Below are 16,553 nucleotides of genomic sequence, written 5' to 3'. Positions count from 1 at the left end.
CCCTGGGTTTTCTCCCAAACATATCTGTAGTTGAACAAACCTGTTATTCGCCTCTAGCAGAACGAGATGAACTGCTGCTCTTAATGTACGAGTAGCTGGTTAAGCTTGCTATCCCAGCACAGTTCTCAACTTGCCATCACAAACAGGGAGTGAAACTCACTTTCCTGTGAAAGCTGTGAGATTCACCACTAAAATGGTAGTCATTTTTCATTATTGAAGCAAAATATTGATTTAATAAAGCTAACTACCAGACTGAAGAAGGCCACAGGATGAAATACAGCAAGATGTTTTAACCTAAACAGATTTTAACCATTGGTAAAGTGCAAGACGTTTGCTGCTACACAGTTTAGTTTTGCAGCTCTTTACATCAGGTGTGTGATATTCTGTGACAATTTAAGTAGGGTCCTGTAATTTGGTAACAATGCCTTGTAGTCGAAGAGTATTCCTAACCCTTAACATGTTGGGTACAATCTAAGGTGTGGGCTACTCTGGGAGTGAGCACTGCCTTGTTAATACTATGGATCCACACTGCAGTAGGGGGCATTCCCAAGTAAACACTACAAAATCAATAAGTCAGACACTTTCAGACTCCAACAGTAATCCAGTATATATAGACTATAAATAGACAATTATCTGGTCATTATGCATAAAATGCACAGACTACATAATTGATCCTGGCTAGTAGTCACTGTTTCAAGTTCAGCCCCGTTTCATTTCTTACCTTTTAGCCCCAGTGATTAAGCTGTATCATAGGCAAGCTCAACAGCCCTTACACTTCCAATAATTCATCTAAAACATGCTTAGAAAAAGAACTTTAAACTCAGGCTTTGCTTCAAAATGTTCACTGAAGCTAGTCAATTTATTTTCCATGGCCTAAATGCTGTCTTGACCAATCTACTGCTAAACAGTGCATCTGCTGCACGAGTTATTTTCTGTAAAAATTGGTGCTTAAAAGCTTACCTCTACTTTCAAGCCAAGTTGTTCCAGTTAACCCAATCATGTTAGTGTTATCGTCACTTACTTTGAAGAACTGCAGAAATCTTACTAAGTGTTGGCCTATAAATTGCCAGGTGACTTTTACAGGCTATGGATTCCACTTCTTGTTCATGTACGCCCTGACCCAGCAAACTGCCTTACCATTCCTTGGTTTACATGCATATGTTAAAAAGGCCACTTTGTCTGTTGTTTATATGGGCTAGACACCATAAATCACAGCCCATGGTTAAGGCAACAGCGCGGCCTGATTTAGTAAAAAAGACAACGCACTTTCTGCATACATTTCTCAAAAGCAGTTTCAGAGTTACAGGTTACATTGGAGTCTGACTAACGCCCTAAACCAGATGGACCAGTGCAACAGGGTTAAAGATCAACTCACTACACTTACAGTTACATCTTGACGTGTAAATTAGAACTATAATGTACTGACTGCAGCAATTCTTTGGTTTAGTTAAGCCATTTGGCTTTGTTGAATATATTTATTTAAAAAAAGACATAATACAAATAAGCAAAAATGACGTTTATTTATGTATTTAAAGGGTTAACTCCGTAAGAAGCAAAATAACACCAAGAAAAAACAGTGCAGCAACCAGCCAGCAGGTGACACGCATTGTACAATTTGCCCAGAATTCCTCTGCTCACCACTGACAGCTTGGTTATGTGCAACGGCGGGAAGCGATAATCGCGTATACGGCCTATAATCAAATTACCTAAAAACAGAGGGGAAATCTCATCACACCGCAGACATGTACCTAAACTAGAAGCAGTCCTTTTAGTACACCAACGCCACCATGCAAGATGGCACAAGACCCCGAGCAGCGTTCGTGCGCCAGGTGGCGAGCAAAGTGCTTGGTGTAGTGTGAAGTTAGGACTGCGTCCTGAAAAGTATTTAAGCAATACACATTCCGCAGATGATCGTCCTTCGTGTTGAAAGACCTGAAACAATATCCGACTACAGGATAAACGGCGTTCGTTCACACTTCTAGAAACCGCAAGATGCGTGCAATATAAAATGATGTAGCTAGCTAGCTAACTTGAAGCTGGGTGACAACGTCGTTACTCGGCTCGGCTCGTCGCAGTAACAGGACAACAAACCGCCGCTTCGGTGACGGCTGGCCAAGGGGCAGAACGGCAAAGTTATAAATCTAGCCCGCTAACTACCGAGCTAACGCGTCCACGGTCCCCATCAGTGGAGATACAGCTAGCTAGCCATCTTAATCTTGGGTTGTTAACACTTTGCGTGTGACGAACGAGCGAGCTAGTTGGGTAGCCCGGCTATGTCGCAAATAAACACCACTCCAAACGTCGACAGCGAGCAAAGAAAAACCCCCAAAATATCACGGCTTAAAAGGCTCAGCTTGCCGGCTAACTGTCTTAAGAAAACGTTAAACAACGCTAGCGAACATGCTAATAGCTAATATGCTAGCTAAGCGGGTCTAACTTGGTCATTGCTAGCCAGCTGGCTTAGCGAAACACCCCGCAGACGGGTGGGCTGGTGAGCGGCTAGCTCGCCCAACTCAAACACGACGAGTTGTTAAGTTCACCGCGTTTAGCTTAGCCACCTAGCATTCGTGTCGCTAGCGCACTGGCGAGACGAGCTACAGCCGCTAGCTTAAATTAGTCCATGGTTTATGACTACTTCCGACAGATGACTATCGATAATTTATGATGAGAAGTAAAAAAATATATATATCTCTCTCAAATTAAGATAACTCCGACTGCGAAGAGTAAAACAAAAATACAAACCTTGCTCCTCAACCCCTAAGCGCGCCTCGGGAGGACAGGTGACTGCGATGCTTGCCCGGTCGCGTTACTAAACAGACGCCATTTTGTTACAATGTTGTAGTTTACATGAATCCGACATGACACTGATTACAACCCAATGGAGTCTCATTAAACCTTACCTTCACGACGACGGGGCCCTCCCAAGAAACTTTAATATTGGTTAGAGAGGGCAAATGCCGATCCCTGGTTTGATAACGAACGTGTCAATCATAAAGAAAGCGGCCGGCCTCTGGAGAAGTCGATTGGCTTCATAATCTGCTAATAATCACTTGACCCGCCTTTTAAGGTAACGAGGGTTTCCTATCTGCGCGACACATCAAACTGCATACCTGCAATTCTTGCCATGCATGTAGAAGGAATCATGTGTATAAGTGGAAAGCGTCTGCCATAATGGCATTATTTGTTGAATTCTACTGCTAAATTGATACTTAAGGTTAATATACAACAAACACGGTCTACCTTTACTGAGGCCCCTCCTCATCAGAATTAGGCTACACTACACAGATATTAGCGCACATCCACCAAGACGCATTTTAGAAAAGCATAATGTAATTGTAATTAATTAACAAAAGTGTATTCGAATCGTTTGGCATTACTCGTGAGATTTAAATATGATCCAAACACTTTGAAAAATGAGTTTGTCTGTGGTTTCTGCCAAAATATTATTTAGAATGTGGGCTGTGTACTCACAAGATAAGGCTACAAATTACATTTTTTTAAATTATCCATCAAATAAAATCCTCAACAACATTGTTGGTCTGAGCCAAGATAACATGGTCTCTAGCATTTTTTCGCTCACTAAATCAACCGCTTAAAACGCACTGTGATGTCTGCACACAGCATTCAGACAAGCCCGTTTTAAAGCAGACCTACACGGGGCTCAGGCTAATGTCTTCAGAGACCAAATCAAGCTATTGAAAATACATCGCAGCCTGTCTGGAAAATTCCATTAATGCATGTAAAGCGTTAACCTGTGACCGAGTCCAAACCCGTTACACTTGATCGCCACATTACATTCTCGACTCACGTCAAGTTACATCACTCACGGCAACTTGAACGATTAAAACATTTACGACTAATGACCAACTCTAAACACAACTCGGGGGGTCGTTTAGATAGCGGTAATGTCCGCCAGTGCTGCCAGACGTACGTTTCCATTACCTTAAGTTCCTCGCGCGGCTCTCTCCGCTCCTACTGTACGCAGTTACGCATTTATTTGAAACACCGACGCCGCGTAAAGAGGTCAATTAAAATCCAGCGGGTCCCGTTTGATCCAGCAAATAATGGCACGCGGTAACTCGCGCGGAGGCAGAGGGAACCTGATAACAACTAATTGAAAGGTTAATCTACATGGGAGTCTGTGACAAAGTAGTACCTCCCCTTTCAGCACTCCATCAGCCACAGAGGAGGACGAGCTGTAACCGCCATGTGACATCACATCGCTCATTGGAAAACAATGTACATTGTTTCAGATTACATGGCATGGGTGGGAGAAAATACTTTCATGTGATAGCTTAAGTAATAAATAAATAACGTTTGTTTTTTAAGATGTCAACTTTTAATGGCGCTCATTTAAAGAGCCCACGTTCGTTTAAGATAACATTTTAGGTGAGTAAAAAGATAATGCAGTTGGAGCACTGTCAAAGAAAACCATTGCAAAGATTACTGTTGAGATTGTGAACTATGAACTAAAGATATTTAACTCAACGTTCATCAAAAATTCTTTGCCCACAGATTAGTGCACGCTACATAGACTAACACCACATTGTTTTGAAAACCATTTCAACAGATTTTGATTGTTTCAGAATTTTGATTTGACATAATTGTGACTAACAGCTGATTGCTCAAATTAAACTTTAGTTCTTGATTCCAGCCATTTCCTCAGTGCAGTGGCAGCTTGAGTGTGGTCAATAATAGACTACTACCATGGCACTTTTTTGCTATGCTTCAAACTAGAATTAGCACGACATGAGACATATTCTGTAGCAAAAAATCAAAGTGACCTCACACTACACTTCAGTCTTTAAACTGAATTATTATACACATATTCAAGTTAAGCTTGTGGCAGTACATGATGGCTAGCAAACAACAATGTAATAATATTGTTATAATAATGTTAGTTTTTTATTATTACTTAAGAGTTATTAAAACGTGCCATTAGCATCGTTTGATTAGTGTATTTAAAGTGTTTTTCTACTGTTAAAATACACAACCTTAAAATTATAGCCGCCGTGATCCTTCTTAGTGATTCCATACTGAGTAGAACCAAATGACCAAAGAATGCTGACCTTGGTAATAAAAAATGAATGCCAGTCTGAAGCAGCTGGCCTTATGCAAATGACATCAGGCTAACTGCTAGCCATTAGTTCCCACTCATCGTTAGTCATACCAGTATATTCAAAAGTGAATCTTTACTGTAGTGAATGAGATGCTGACAGCACTTTAGATTTAATGTGTTTTTGTGACTTATACAGTTAAAAAAAATTAAAGCAATCCGAGAAATGCTCTCTCTCTCTCACACACTAGTTTTTTTTTAGAAGATTAATTGCATTACCAGTAGACAACAGATAACAATTAAGATTTATTTAGAAACATTGCCCCTCCACAATGGTGATGCCAGTTCAAGTTGACCATTCCAAACAAGTACAGGCAATAACACTACCTAGAAATTAGACATTAACAGTACTGCTACTAATTGACATTACACACTACATGTTTTACAAAAATATAGTTTTTAACAGAACGTACACCATCATATGCATAATCTGTCAAGAATTCATATTCATTTTACATAAATTCTTAACATGGAAAGTTCTTGAGAAAAGTTGTCAACCTCCAAAGTACTTTGATAACATCCTAAAATTCTATAAAGTTGACAGACTACTTTTTTGGGTCCTGAGAACATATAACATTATATATTCACATAAGACATTGTGGGTCCTGAGAGCTTTATTTTAAAACAGGCATATGAGAGGAAAGCCTCTGAAATACAGCGGACGAGAGTGGGTGGAGGGACTGCGTGCAGATGTGTGAATGAGCTCTAAAGGCTATTGCTTTAAGTCAGGCATGTATATGGGCTCTCAGGATTTGGCTAAATATGTGAGCACTGAGACCAGTCTGTTCAACATGGAGACCGTGTTCTGTACCTCCGCTTTCTGGACTTGGGACTTGAAATGAGTCACCATCCACATCCAGAAGGGGACAGAGGGACAGCTGTATTTTCAGTGCTCTCTAATGATGGCTGTGAATAGCTGCTACTGATCCCATAACAGAGGCAACCTCTCGCAGGTCTGCCACTGTGATCAGGGGGACGAGCAATAGGGAGAGAGGATAAGGTCCAAGTGCAGCATAATCATAATACAGCAGGTCCATTACACTAGTGGAAAGTGTGAAGTCCAGTGGTGATCAGACTTGATGACATAAAAGACGGTCTGGGTTATTATGGTTTAACCTCACAATAACAATGTTGAAATATGATAATTTCTGCTTAGATCTATAAAAACGTTCATGAATGGGAAATGTATGTTGTGCATATTATAATGTGTATTAATCCATACAATGAAGTATACGGAGACAACAAGGTGAAAGCGGAGGTGATGAGGACTTTAATTTTGTCAGTTTTCCAGAGCCAGTGTATTCAAAGGCTGCAAAATACATAACAACTCACACTCCACATCACACACACGCATGCATAGTTTTCTCTATTACTACATAGTTAAAATTGACCACCTTACAAATCACTTTAGCTTTTCTAGAACAAGACTGGCCTTTAAAAACATTTGTGAACTTCAGTGCCCTCTAACCGTTCAAAACGAAGCATACCGTTCCTGCTGGTCTGGCAGGTGTTCAAATCGAGACTCTCAAGTAAATTATACACTTAATGAAAATTATTTTAATATACACCTGACTTCTGCGCATGGTTTCAGTATAGGGGACTTAAACTATAAAACAGATTTTAGTAAAAACAAATAACTATTTATAGCTAGGCTTCTTTTTTGTAAACATATGTTTGTTATTAAGTGAAATGTTTGCATGGTTCCATCATGATGTGGGCCTGGCTGATCTTGAAGGAGAGGCACAGAAGTCTAAATGCATGAAGGGAGAAGAAGAGTGAGAGGAACAAAGGAGGTTAAAAGTTAAGTTTAAAAGGAAAAAGAAGATCTCAGTCCTATATGACTAGTCAGTCAAATCTACTTGCTTTCTCACTGGAAATCAGGCTTCTCTGCAATTGTACAGCCCACATGTCTAATGATGACATTAGCAGCATAGTGTCCAGCCCGGATACACTCTTCCAGAGGGCTATCCTGCACAAGCTCAGACAGGAAACCTGCAGAGAGAAAGAGAGAGACCCTTAACAACAACACAGCTTTCTGAGGAGGGACTTAACTGTCACTTTACTTTAAGTGGGTGGACAACTATAATCCTAATTAAAGAATATGCATGCACACGTGCACTAGCGCACATGCACGCACGCACACACGCACACATATACATTCACACGCACCCATACACACACACACACACACACAAACATATGTTCAAACATGCCTGATTGCAAACAGGCAGCCTTGTGCAAATTTATACAGAAATGTTTACAACTGCAATTAAACACACAGACACACTACAGTCACATCTTAGTAAGTTTGATTTCTCTTCAGTGAAATAAATCAGGCTTGGGATTGGGAAGAAAGGTGCAGTGAGGGCACCCGAGTCCCTCCGTGATGTGCCATACACGACTCCTCCGGCAGCCCCCGGGCTCTGAGCCCTCCCACCCAGATCTCCGCGCTCTTCAGCACCACTCAAGTCCATTGAAAAACAGCTGGCAAATTCATTTTCCAACACTGTGGAGTGATGGCCTCCAACCTCTCATTGCAATGGATAAAGGAGTTTAAAGGGGAAAAAAAATCGATACTACATTTGAGCAAACATGCTCACAGCTCTATTAGTCTTAGGATTGTCCTAGACGAGCTACAGGAAGACACAGTAGCAAATTAAGACTCCTGGCCTTTGAAAGTCAGAGAAGAAGGTACAAGGCCCACTGATGAAGGGATTGTAAAAAGACTAACTACAAGGAACCTAAAGCCACTGGACACACAGTATTCCAACTGTTTTCTCATGAGGAGCAAATTAATGTGATAGATGACTTCATAGTTTAGCTTGGTCAAAACACACACACACACACACACACACACACACACACACACACACACACACACACACACACACACACACACACACACACACACACACACACACACACACACACACACACACACACACACACACACACACACACACACACACAGGCTATTTCAAAGCCTGATGAAAACACGCAGAATCAAAGTTAGAAAGTTTGGAAGAACCCATTAGTCCTGCCTGAAAGAAGATCCTTTTTATCCTTCAAATAAGTTAGTTACACTATTCCACATACATGAAGCATTTACACTGGAATGAGACGTTCTATTAATGGCTATAAACAGTTAAACCAAAGCTAATATGCTCTAAAGATTAATGCACTCAGCTAAAATTATAAGTCTGGTACGAACAATATTGTTTCCAGTGGTAATGCATCTCCGTACCCAGTAAGTTGTAATGTGTTGGGGGTTGGCGGGTGGTGGTACTGTACCTCCTACAAATGCATCTCCAGCACCATTGGTGTCCACGATTTTGCTCTCTTCAATCTGTAAAACAGGAAATGTCTCCACCTTGTCACCTGAGAACGAACAGCTTGAGGTTAGTTACTGCTTGTGCTCTGAGAAGAACAGTGAATCACATTTATGGGCTGGGGGGTTTTCACAACCATGTTTGCATTTTGCAGCAGAGAGGCCTCACTCTTTCCCATGAAATAAATCCACTGTCAAAAATGGTTATGTCGCTGATAAACTGCACCACCGAGTCTTTCTAACGCATTTCAAAAACCTTACTTTTGTTCCATTATTTTAAAGCAGTCTCATGATTACATGAACAGAAAATGCAAATAAAACAGCAAGCATTACCATGACAGGTCGCACACCGTGTCAGCTGGTTGCGATGGTGCTGAAAGTTATATTGCACAAACAAGTACAGCGAGCATGACGCTAATAATGAGTGGCACAGCAGAGGTAGAGACAAGCTGGAGCTCCTGAGCTAATGAGAAATCAGCAGGGACAGTGCTGAATAACAGAGACAGTGAGGAACCGAGGAACAGTCCATCTGCACATGCCGGAGTCACTCCACGCTCTCTGTGCTCAACAAGAGGCTCTTGTTTCATTAGCAGTGTTTAAGAGAGAAAGCATTTAAGGTAGCGTGGACCCTCTCTCTAAAATAACATTTGGTAGAATCTATCTTATGGCTTCACATTAATGATCTTTCAGGTGCCCTGAGAATGAGTAAAAGCATGTAGTGTGTCTGTTGCCTTTCACTACCTCCTTTGCACAGAGATCTCCTCTACCGTTCTCCCTCAGTGGAGCTACCTGCACATCTATCATGCTGAACACTCCTGTTTTATTTATGGCATTATCTGCCATTAGGGTGCAATGAGGCTCACTCTGAGCCAGGGGATACTGCCTTAACCTTTGGGGCTTTGCAGTAAGAACACCACTTCAGTGGGCCTAGGCTTTGATCCTGTCCGGCATTTTGAGAACACACCGAAACACCCCCCCCCCCCCCCCCCCCCCCATTTAATGCAAGGCTGGCACCCATTGCCAGCAACATGACTGATTTACATTTGGATATTCAGCTGTTTACAGAACTCCGCACTCTGTACCATTGTCAGCGACGCCACAAAATTGTGAGCTGAGCTAAATAAAGCAAATAAAAACAGAAATTCATTAAAGCACACACACACAGACTCATGCAAGCCAACCTTAGACGAAACCGCGTTGACTAAGCTGCCAATAAACACTGTATACTTCCCACAGAACCCCGATAAGGATCCACCTTCTAATTGTTAATAGCACAAGTCAAAGACCATTACTTTATGTTCAGAGCTCTAGAGGAAACCTTCTAAACAAACAAAGGGAGCAAACGCCTTTAAAAATGGATGCAACAATAAGCACTTGAGACATGTCTTCTCCGCGTGAGAGAGACACTGCTCCCTGACTGAGGCAGACGATTGTGTCTTTGATAATTAATTACACACAAAAAAGCAGATCCTTTTAGAATCAGCTAATTAGCAGCAAAATGACGACTTTGGCTAATTAATGCAGGCGATGAAGCGTGCTCTCCCGCCTTCCTCTCAAAATGATTAACTAGAGGATCTTACATGTGAATTAAGTTAGAAGTAACTCATGATCTGTCTGCAATTAAAGATTAAAATAATTGCTGTGTAGATAAAATAGGTATGCCCTCCTCATCAAAACAGAGAGAGAGAGAGAGAGAGAGAGAGCGAGAGAGAGAGAGAGAGAGAGAGAGAGAGCCCAACCCTGCAGGAATATGCTGTATGCTTTGAGCAAATAATAAATGACCAGACAGTGAGAGCATGCTAAATGAAACTGTGCGTGGTTCTTTCCTCTGTACTTGGGCTGACCTCATTCTACTTCCTCCTTTGACTCAAAAACAAAGTAGCCTGAAAATGAAAGGAAAAAAAAAAGCCACCCTTAGTCTCACAACATTCAAAAGATTACTGATCACCAGACTGATGCAGGACGCCAGGAATCTCCTTCTAGATACGAGTGGCTGGGCGCAATCCGATGACGCTGCTTCTTCAAAATGGTGAAAAATGAAGGTGAAAGAAAGTTGCCAGCAAACCGAAAGTCTGGCCACTCTACCCTCTGCCCTCGCTGATGACAGATCACACACAGCGGAGACTTGCCTGGACAATCTCCACAGCCTTGTGGAGGTGAGTCACCGGGAACACGAGTGCACTAAAAACACAAACATTACAACACATCTGCACACCCATCAAAAACGCATTAGAATCCCATCACTTACACAACACAACAGTGCCATTGTGACTCTCTTAACGCCATGCTGATTTGACACAGGCAGTTGCCAAACGCAAAGACACCTCAAGAAATCAAAACGGAGAGAATAGGACCACACTAAAAGTGCCATCTGAAGTTAATTTGATGGGTACAGAGTGAAGCCGGTAAGCTTTGGCGAGAATGAGCTACATGCTCTGCCCCTCTTCCATCTTGGTAAACAAGGCTCAACTTGCACATGTGCGCTTCCCCCAGCATTGATGTTTAATGGCGCATGGTGCTCTAGGTGGTTCCCATAACCTCACTTTGTCTCCTACAAGCTGCATCAATTGATATGATAATGTTGGGAGGACGTGAGAAACGAGAGGGGCTGAGCTGAAGGGAATTCTGTGCTCTCTCCGCTGCGGCCAACCACTTGGGAGCCAAAGGGTGTCCAGGAGCTTTTCTGCGCTCTCAATGGGGACAATGACAAGAGTTGCATGGGATAGAAGCAAGAAGCAGATGCTTTGAAGGAAAGAGGGGAAAAAAGCTAAATCTCCAAATCCAGGCCACTAATTGGTCCAAGAGAATGTTTTCAAAGCAGTTCTTCACGATGCCAACTGTCAATATGCACTATACGTAAATCGTATAGTTTACTTAATACCTCGTCTTGTTTTTGGGATCTAAGCAAAAAAAGATTTATCCACACGCTCGTTTTTTGATAAACATAAAAAAATAAAATGAGGAATATAAAGGTGAAAAGAGTTCAACGCGGGGAAATGGTTATATTGTAAAGACGAATCCCTCCTGAACCGAGGTTGTGCAGAATCTGCGGCCTAAAGTGAAGGCAGACAGTTTATTCAAGCATGAGAAAGATAAAGTCAACCTAAGCCAAATACGAACAGAAACGAGAGAAAAAAAACCTGCACTATAAACACCCCACTGCCACACACTGCTTTGATTTTTCTGAAACCACGAATGATGGACGTCCCCTCCATTTCATCAAGCTGGAGGGTACACATTGCATCTTTATTCAAAACAGATTCTTGAACTTGGCCATGAGCGTGCTGCTTTGGTTAGCCTGAGACCGGTCCAGGACCAATTTCATGTTAATGCGTCACACAAAAGAGTCCATTGGCAGGGCTCTTTAATAGGCACGGCAATTAAAACTTTGCTGCCAAAACCTGTCTTTGTTGTTCCTGGACTACGGTGTGGCCTGTAAACATCGTCTTGTGGCAGTTCACAGGGAGGTCTTCAGCTTTCGCTGCTCTGGCACTTCTGGCTTTCGCAAGCCGACGCAGAAAGTGAAGTCTGAAAGAATTTCTTTCAACAAAAAAAAAAATGTTTTAATTCCTGGTGACTAATCATGGACTGGAAAAAGAGCAGCGGAGGGAGGGAGGGAGGGAGGAAAGGAGGGAGGGAGGGAGGGAGGGTGCAGGGGGCGGGAGAAGTTCTGCTGCTGCTCGCTGTTGCTCTGTGACAGCGGCACACATGGGGAAGGGGTGTGATATTAGCTTCAGGGCTGTGTCTGTGTTTGGTGTGGGCTTTTCTGGGACAGGATGAACCCAGAACCCTTCTTCCATAATTGCTCCAGGAACCTGCTCTATAAATCTGCTGGACCGCCTTAAAATAAAACAGACAGCAGTGACAATGCATGCATGGCTGCCTCTGTTCATGGCTATTTAAAGAACCTGAATAGCAGAAATTGCAAACATAACGTTTACAGCATTGTTGAACTACGCCAATTAAATGCAATAAAGAGCCTTATCATCAGTGGTTATATGCAGCATGATGTGATAAGACTTACAATGTAGCAAAGCCAATCCACCAACGCCCAAGGTCATGGGATAATTATTCTTCTATATCTTAACAATGTATCTGACAAATTACACAAGGCTGCGTGATTCTGAAACGGTTAAGGGCTTTGAATCGGAAGCATCTACTGCACAGGGCTCCTGACAGCCCAGCCGAGATGTTTAATGCGTCCAATAAAGGCTTTGGCCGCTGAATGACGAGCCATCCACTGAACGACCAGGCATGACTCACCACCAATGAACAGCATATCTGAGCGAGGCCCAGAGCCGTGCTGTGAGATTACGCCTCTGAAATCCTCACCTCACCTGCTTCTCGGCCAAACAAGCGCTCAGCGGAGTAAACAACGGTAGCCGTCCTCTCAGTAAACACGGGCCCGAGGAGGCCCGGGGAGGCCCGTCTGTCCAGGCCTGGTTCCGGCGCTCCGAGCCCGGGGCTGGGGCCAGGGAGTGGCGAGCGGAGCGATTAGCAGCTAATGATTGGCGGCAGCACGCAGAGAGAGGCGGGAAATAGCCGGCCCAAACAATCTGGGGACAGCAGGCCAGAGAGAGGTCCGAGAGGCCGCCTTGCCCTTTTCAAAGTGAGACATCGATCGCATCCTCTCACCTCGCAGTCATGCTAATCAGTTTCAGGCGAGAGGTGATGATGTCACGATCGATAGAGGGAAGTGAGGAGCTCTTTGTCTGTCCCTTCACACATGACAGGTAACACGAGGAGAAGCTGAGAGCGGACGTGTGTGTGTGTGTGTGTGTGTGTGTATGTGTGTGTGTGTGTGTGTGCGCGCGCGGGCGTAACGATCCGTGTTCCGTAGAGTGCTGGAATTTTATGACTGGGTGTAGCCACTCGAAAGAATCTGCTTCCAGTCATGATGAATGAGCACTTAATAAATCAAATGTGTTGTTTAGGTAACAGAGTCAACATCTTATCAATAAAAAACATTTAATCAAACCAAGCCATTCATGCAATTTATCAAATCTGTTTCTTAACCTTCCTCCCACTGTGTGGGCATATGAAAACAAGCTACCACTCATTGGCTGCCTTAAGTAAAAACAGCAACTCTGCGTTTGCTCAGTTGAATGCAGGCAGCATTGCATTAATGAGACACAAACAAGGCCAGACTGACATTACAGAATAATAGTTCTAACATAACATGACAAAGGTGTGTGTGTGTGTGTGTGTGTGTGTGTGTGTGTGTGTGTGTGTGTGTGTTAAAGAATGAACGAGAAAACTGAACAAGCCAATTTCATTCCCCCAACACACGCACACACACACACACACACACACACACACACACACACACACACACACACACACAGAGGGAATGTGTGTTTATGAGTGCATAATGACCTTTGCTAAGGCCTTATAGATGGAGAAAACCAGAGTGAAACCAATACGGCCTCTCTGGGGAGTTCATTAGGGGCAGGTAAATCACAGCATACAGCTGAACATTAGACAGGTTCCTCTACAAACAAGTCCAGTTTCAAGGTAAGCAACTCTCTAAATGCAATAAGGAATCTTGATTAAAACAGGAAGCGAACCAAGATGTACGTTCCTAGCCAGACCCGCCGTCCCTACCGTGTCGCATTCGATGGAGGATGAAATAGCAAACGATTTACGCTCCTCTTGTGGTCCTCATGCACTTCATTTCACTCATTTTGATATAAAAATGGGGTAAGGTTATCTGACCCAAATCGCTGTCGCAGATAGCTAAGAGGAAATACTAATCATCTTGACAAATCAGGGAGCAGGTTGTGCACGCGGGCGCGGAGGCGTGAGCCAGATCGTGGCCCTGAGTACAGCCGAGCGCTTATCAGCCCGGCCACAGCCCTCGCCCATTAGCTTCACGCTTCCTGATCAATGCGTGTACTGTCGCCGATGCTTGTTTGCTGAGTATAAAAGTGGGGGGGGGGGGGGGGGGGGGGGGGGGGGGGATACTGCCGTAGTGAATCACAGGCTCACTCCTCCAGCGTGACATGGCCAAGCCCTTCATCCCCTGCCGCGGCCCCCGTGCGACCCCGTGCACTCAGCCGTCGTCGGATCAAAGCCGGCGGGCTCAGCGGCCTTAACGGGAGACTGCAATAGGTGCGTCAGCGGGGCCAGGGCCCGTCCAGTGGAGACACGGAGGTGCTTTATTAATGGCTCTTCCCCGGCAGCTCTCATTAAGGAAATGAATCTAGAAGGGTGAGGACGCCTCGCGTTCCCCGTGTGGCGTGAGACAGAGAGAGAGAGAGAGAAACATAAAGGAACTCAACAATAACCAATCGAAACGTCTCTGGAGCATCGGCCCCCGGGCTCATCATCCCAGCCTTCTTAATCATCATTAAAACAACTTCATCGTGACATTCGCCGGCCTCTGAATGATCACATCCCCTGCGCAGGGAGCAAATTGCAAATGAAATGTGGAGATCAGACAGCATCAGAGCGCAGCCTCTGGGAGGCTGAGCAAATCTTTAATTCTCTTTTATATTGATGTTTATTGGCGGGGGCTACGGGGAGCAATAACAATGTCCTCTCCGCTCTCTGCCACCGCCGCTATTTGAACCCACTTATTCTGGGCTCACACCTCGCCTGACATTTATCACGTTTGCCATTTTTTTTATGAGCAACACTCCCATACATGTACTTCTCCTCCTTGTAACATTCATCACACGTTTCATACAGGATTCACTGGGGGGGGGGGGGGGGGGGGGTACTAGCCCTCTGCTCGGACTGACCAGGCTGCGGGCTGCGAGGGGCCGGACCCGGCCGCCATCCCAGCTTCTCCTCTACACGGTGTACTCTTCGGTTCTGGCTCTTTTTTCCAGAACGAGCAGCTCTGTGGTTGAAAGTGGAGGATTGTCTTGTAGAACCTTCCTCTGATGAGGCTTTACAGGAGTAGCAATTGCGTGAGTGCCCTTATCGGGCCAAGGAGGGGGGTGTGGGGGGGTAATGCTATTAGTGTTGTCGTGATAAAGGCAGTGTGGCAGAAACGATGCAGCCAGCTTTGCAGCTTTACTCTGGTAACAAGTTGTTGTGGGCGGGGCAAGAGGCGGAGGCCCTGGGCAGCCCTCTAACCCTGTGAGCTGGATGTGGAAGAGAGAGGAGGCCCAGCAGGAGCGTGAGGGCCAGACTGTTCCAGCTCTATCCAGTCTCTGGTGGGCTCTCTGTGTCAGTCAATACTCATTAACTAAACGACTAAGTGAAGATGATACAAGTTCATATACAACTTAAATCACAATCGACAGCTTTTGTACACTTTAAACTTTGAAATGACACAGATAAAAAGATTTGGGATGATCAAAGAGCATTTTAAAGCAGACGTTGAAGGTGCTAATTCCACAGGTGATGTGAGCCGCCGCTCTACCTCAGGAACACATTCATTATCACATTTCTAGGTATGAAATTCACACACACCGTACATAATCAGAGACCGTGATCAGGGAACGATCATCTTTATAGTGCCCAGTCACACTGGATCTTCAATTCATCTAAAGACAAGACGATAAAGTAAAAGGAAGCTGAATAAATCAGGGTTGGGTGTTGAGTGTGAGAAAGAGCAGTCAGTGTGCCAGGTGAAGGAGAGGAGCAGAAAACACTCCAGCACCAACACTACCCCAACACACCACACCACCTCAACACCACCACCTAACACACCACACTACATCCAACACACCACACTACCCCAACACACCACACTACCCCAACACACCACACCTAACACACCACACTACATCCAACACACCACACTACCCCAACACACCACACTACCCCAACACCACCGCCTAACACACCACACTACACCCAACACACCACACTACCCCAACACACCACACCACCTCAACACCACCACCTAACACACCACACTACATCCAACACACCACACTACCCCAACACACCACACTACCCCAACACACCACACCTAACACACCACACCACACCTAACACACCACACTACATCCAACACACCACACTACCCCAACACACCACACTACCCCAACACCACCGCCTAACACACCACACTACACCCAACACACCACACCACCTCAACACCACCACCTAACACACCACACTACATCCAACACACCACACTACCCCAACACA

General features: G+C 44.3%; 2 protein-coding genes across 5 annotated transcripts in view; both read right to left on the bottom strand.

The window, feature by feature from the left end:
* The window catches only part of kat6b (K(lysine) acetyltransferase 6B), a 28,562-nt gene extending 25,675 nt beyond the window's left edge, over positions 1-2,887 (bottom strand). The window contains exon 1 of the mRNA XM_076975577.1: positions 2,743-2,887. The gene's annotated coding sequence lies outside the window, so the exon portion shown is untranslated. The remainder of the gene's footprint in view (positions 1-2,742) is intronic.
* Positions 2,888-5,349: 2,462 nt separating this feature from the next.
* The window catches only part of adka (adenosine kinase a), a 96,457-nt gene continuing 85,253 nt past the window's right edge, over positions 5,350-16,553 (bottom strand). For 3 of the 4 annotated variants that reach the window (XM_076973805.1, XM_076973806.1, XM_076973808.1), the window contains 3 exons: positions 8,408-8,494; positions 6,988-7,108; positions 5,350-6,866 (listed from right to left, as the gene is read on the bottom strand). In XM_076973805.1, the coding sequence (XP_076829920.1) occupies positions 6,797-6,866; positions 6,988-7,108; positions 8,408-8,494 (278 nt within the window). In that variant the 3' untranslated portion in view covers positions 5,350-6,796. Of the gene's footprint in view, positions 6,867-6,979; positions 7,109-8,407; positions 8,495-16,553 lie in introns of all 4 variants that reach the window. The other variant, XM_076973807.1, reaches the window with a different exon arrangement.

Source organism: Brachyhypopomus gauderio, chromosome 15 (genome assembly GCF_052324685.1).
Source record: "Brachyhypopomus gauderio isolate BG-103 chromosome 15, BGAUD_0.2, whole genome shotgun sequence".
Taxonomy (NCBI): domain Eukaryota; kingdom Metazoa; phylum Chordata; class Actinopteri; order Gymnotiformes; family Hypopomidae; genus Brachyhypopomus; species Brachyhypopomus gauderio.
Note: the sequence above shows the minus strand (reverse complement) of the source record. Positions and strands in the feature narration are given on the sequence as shown.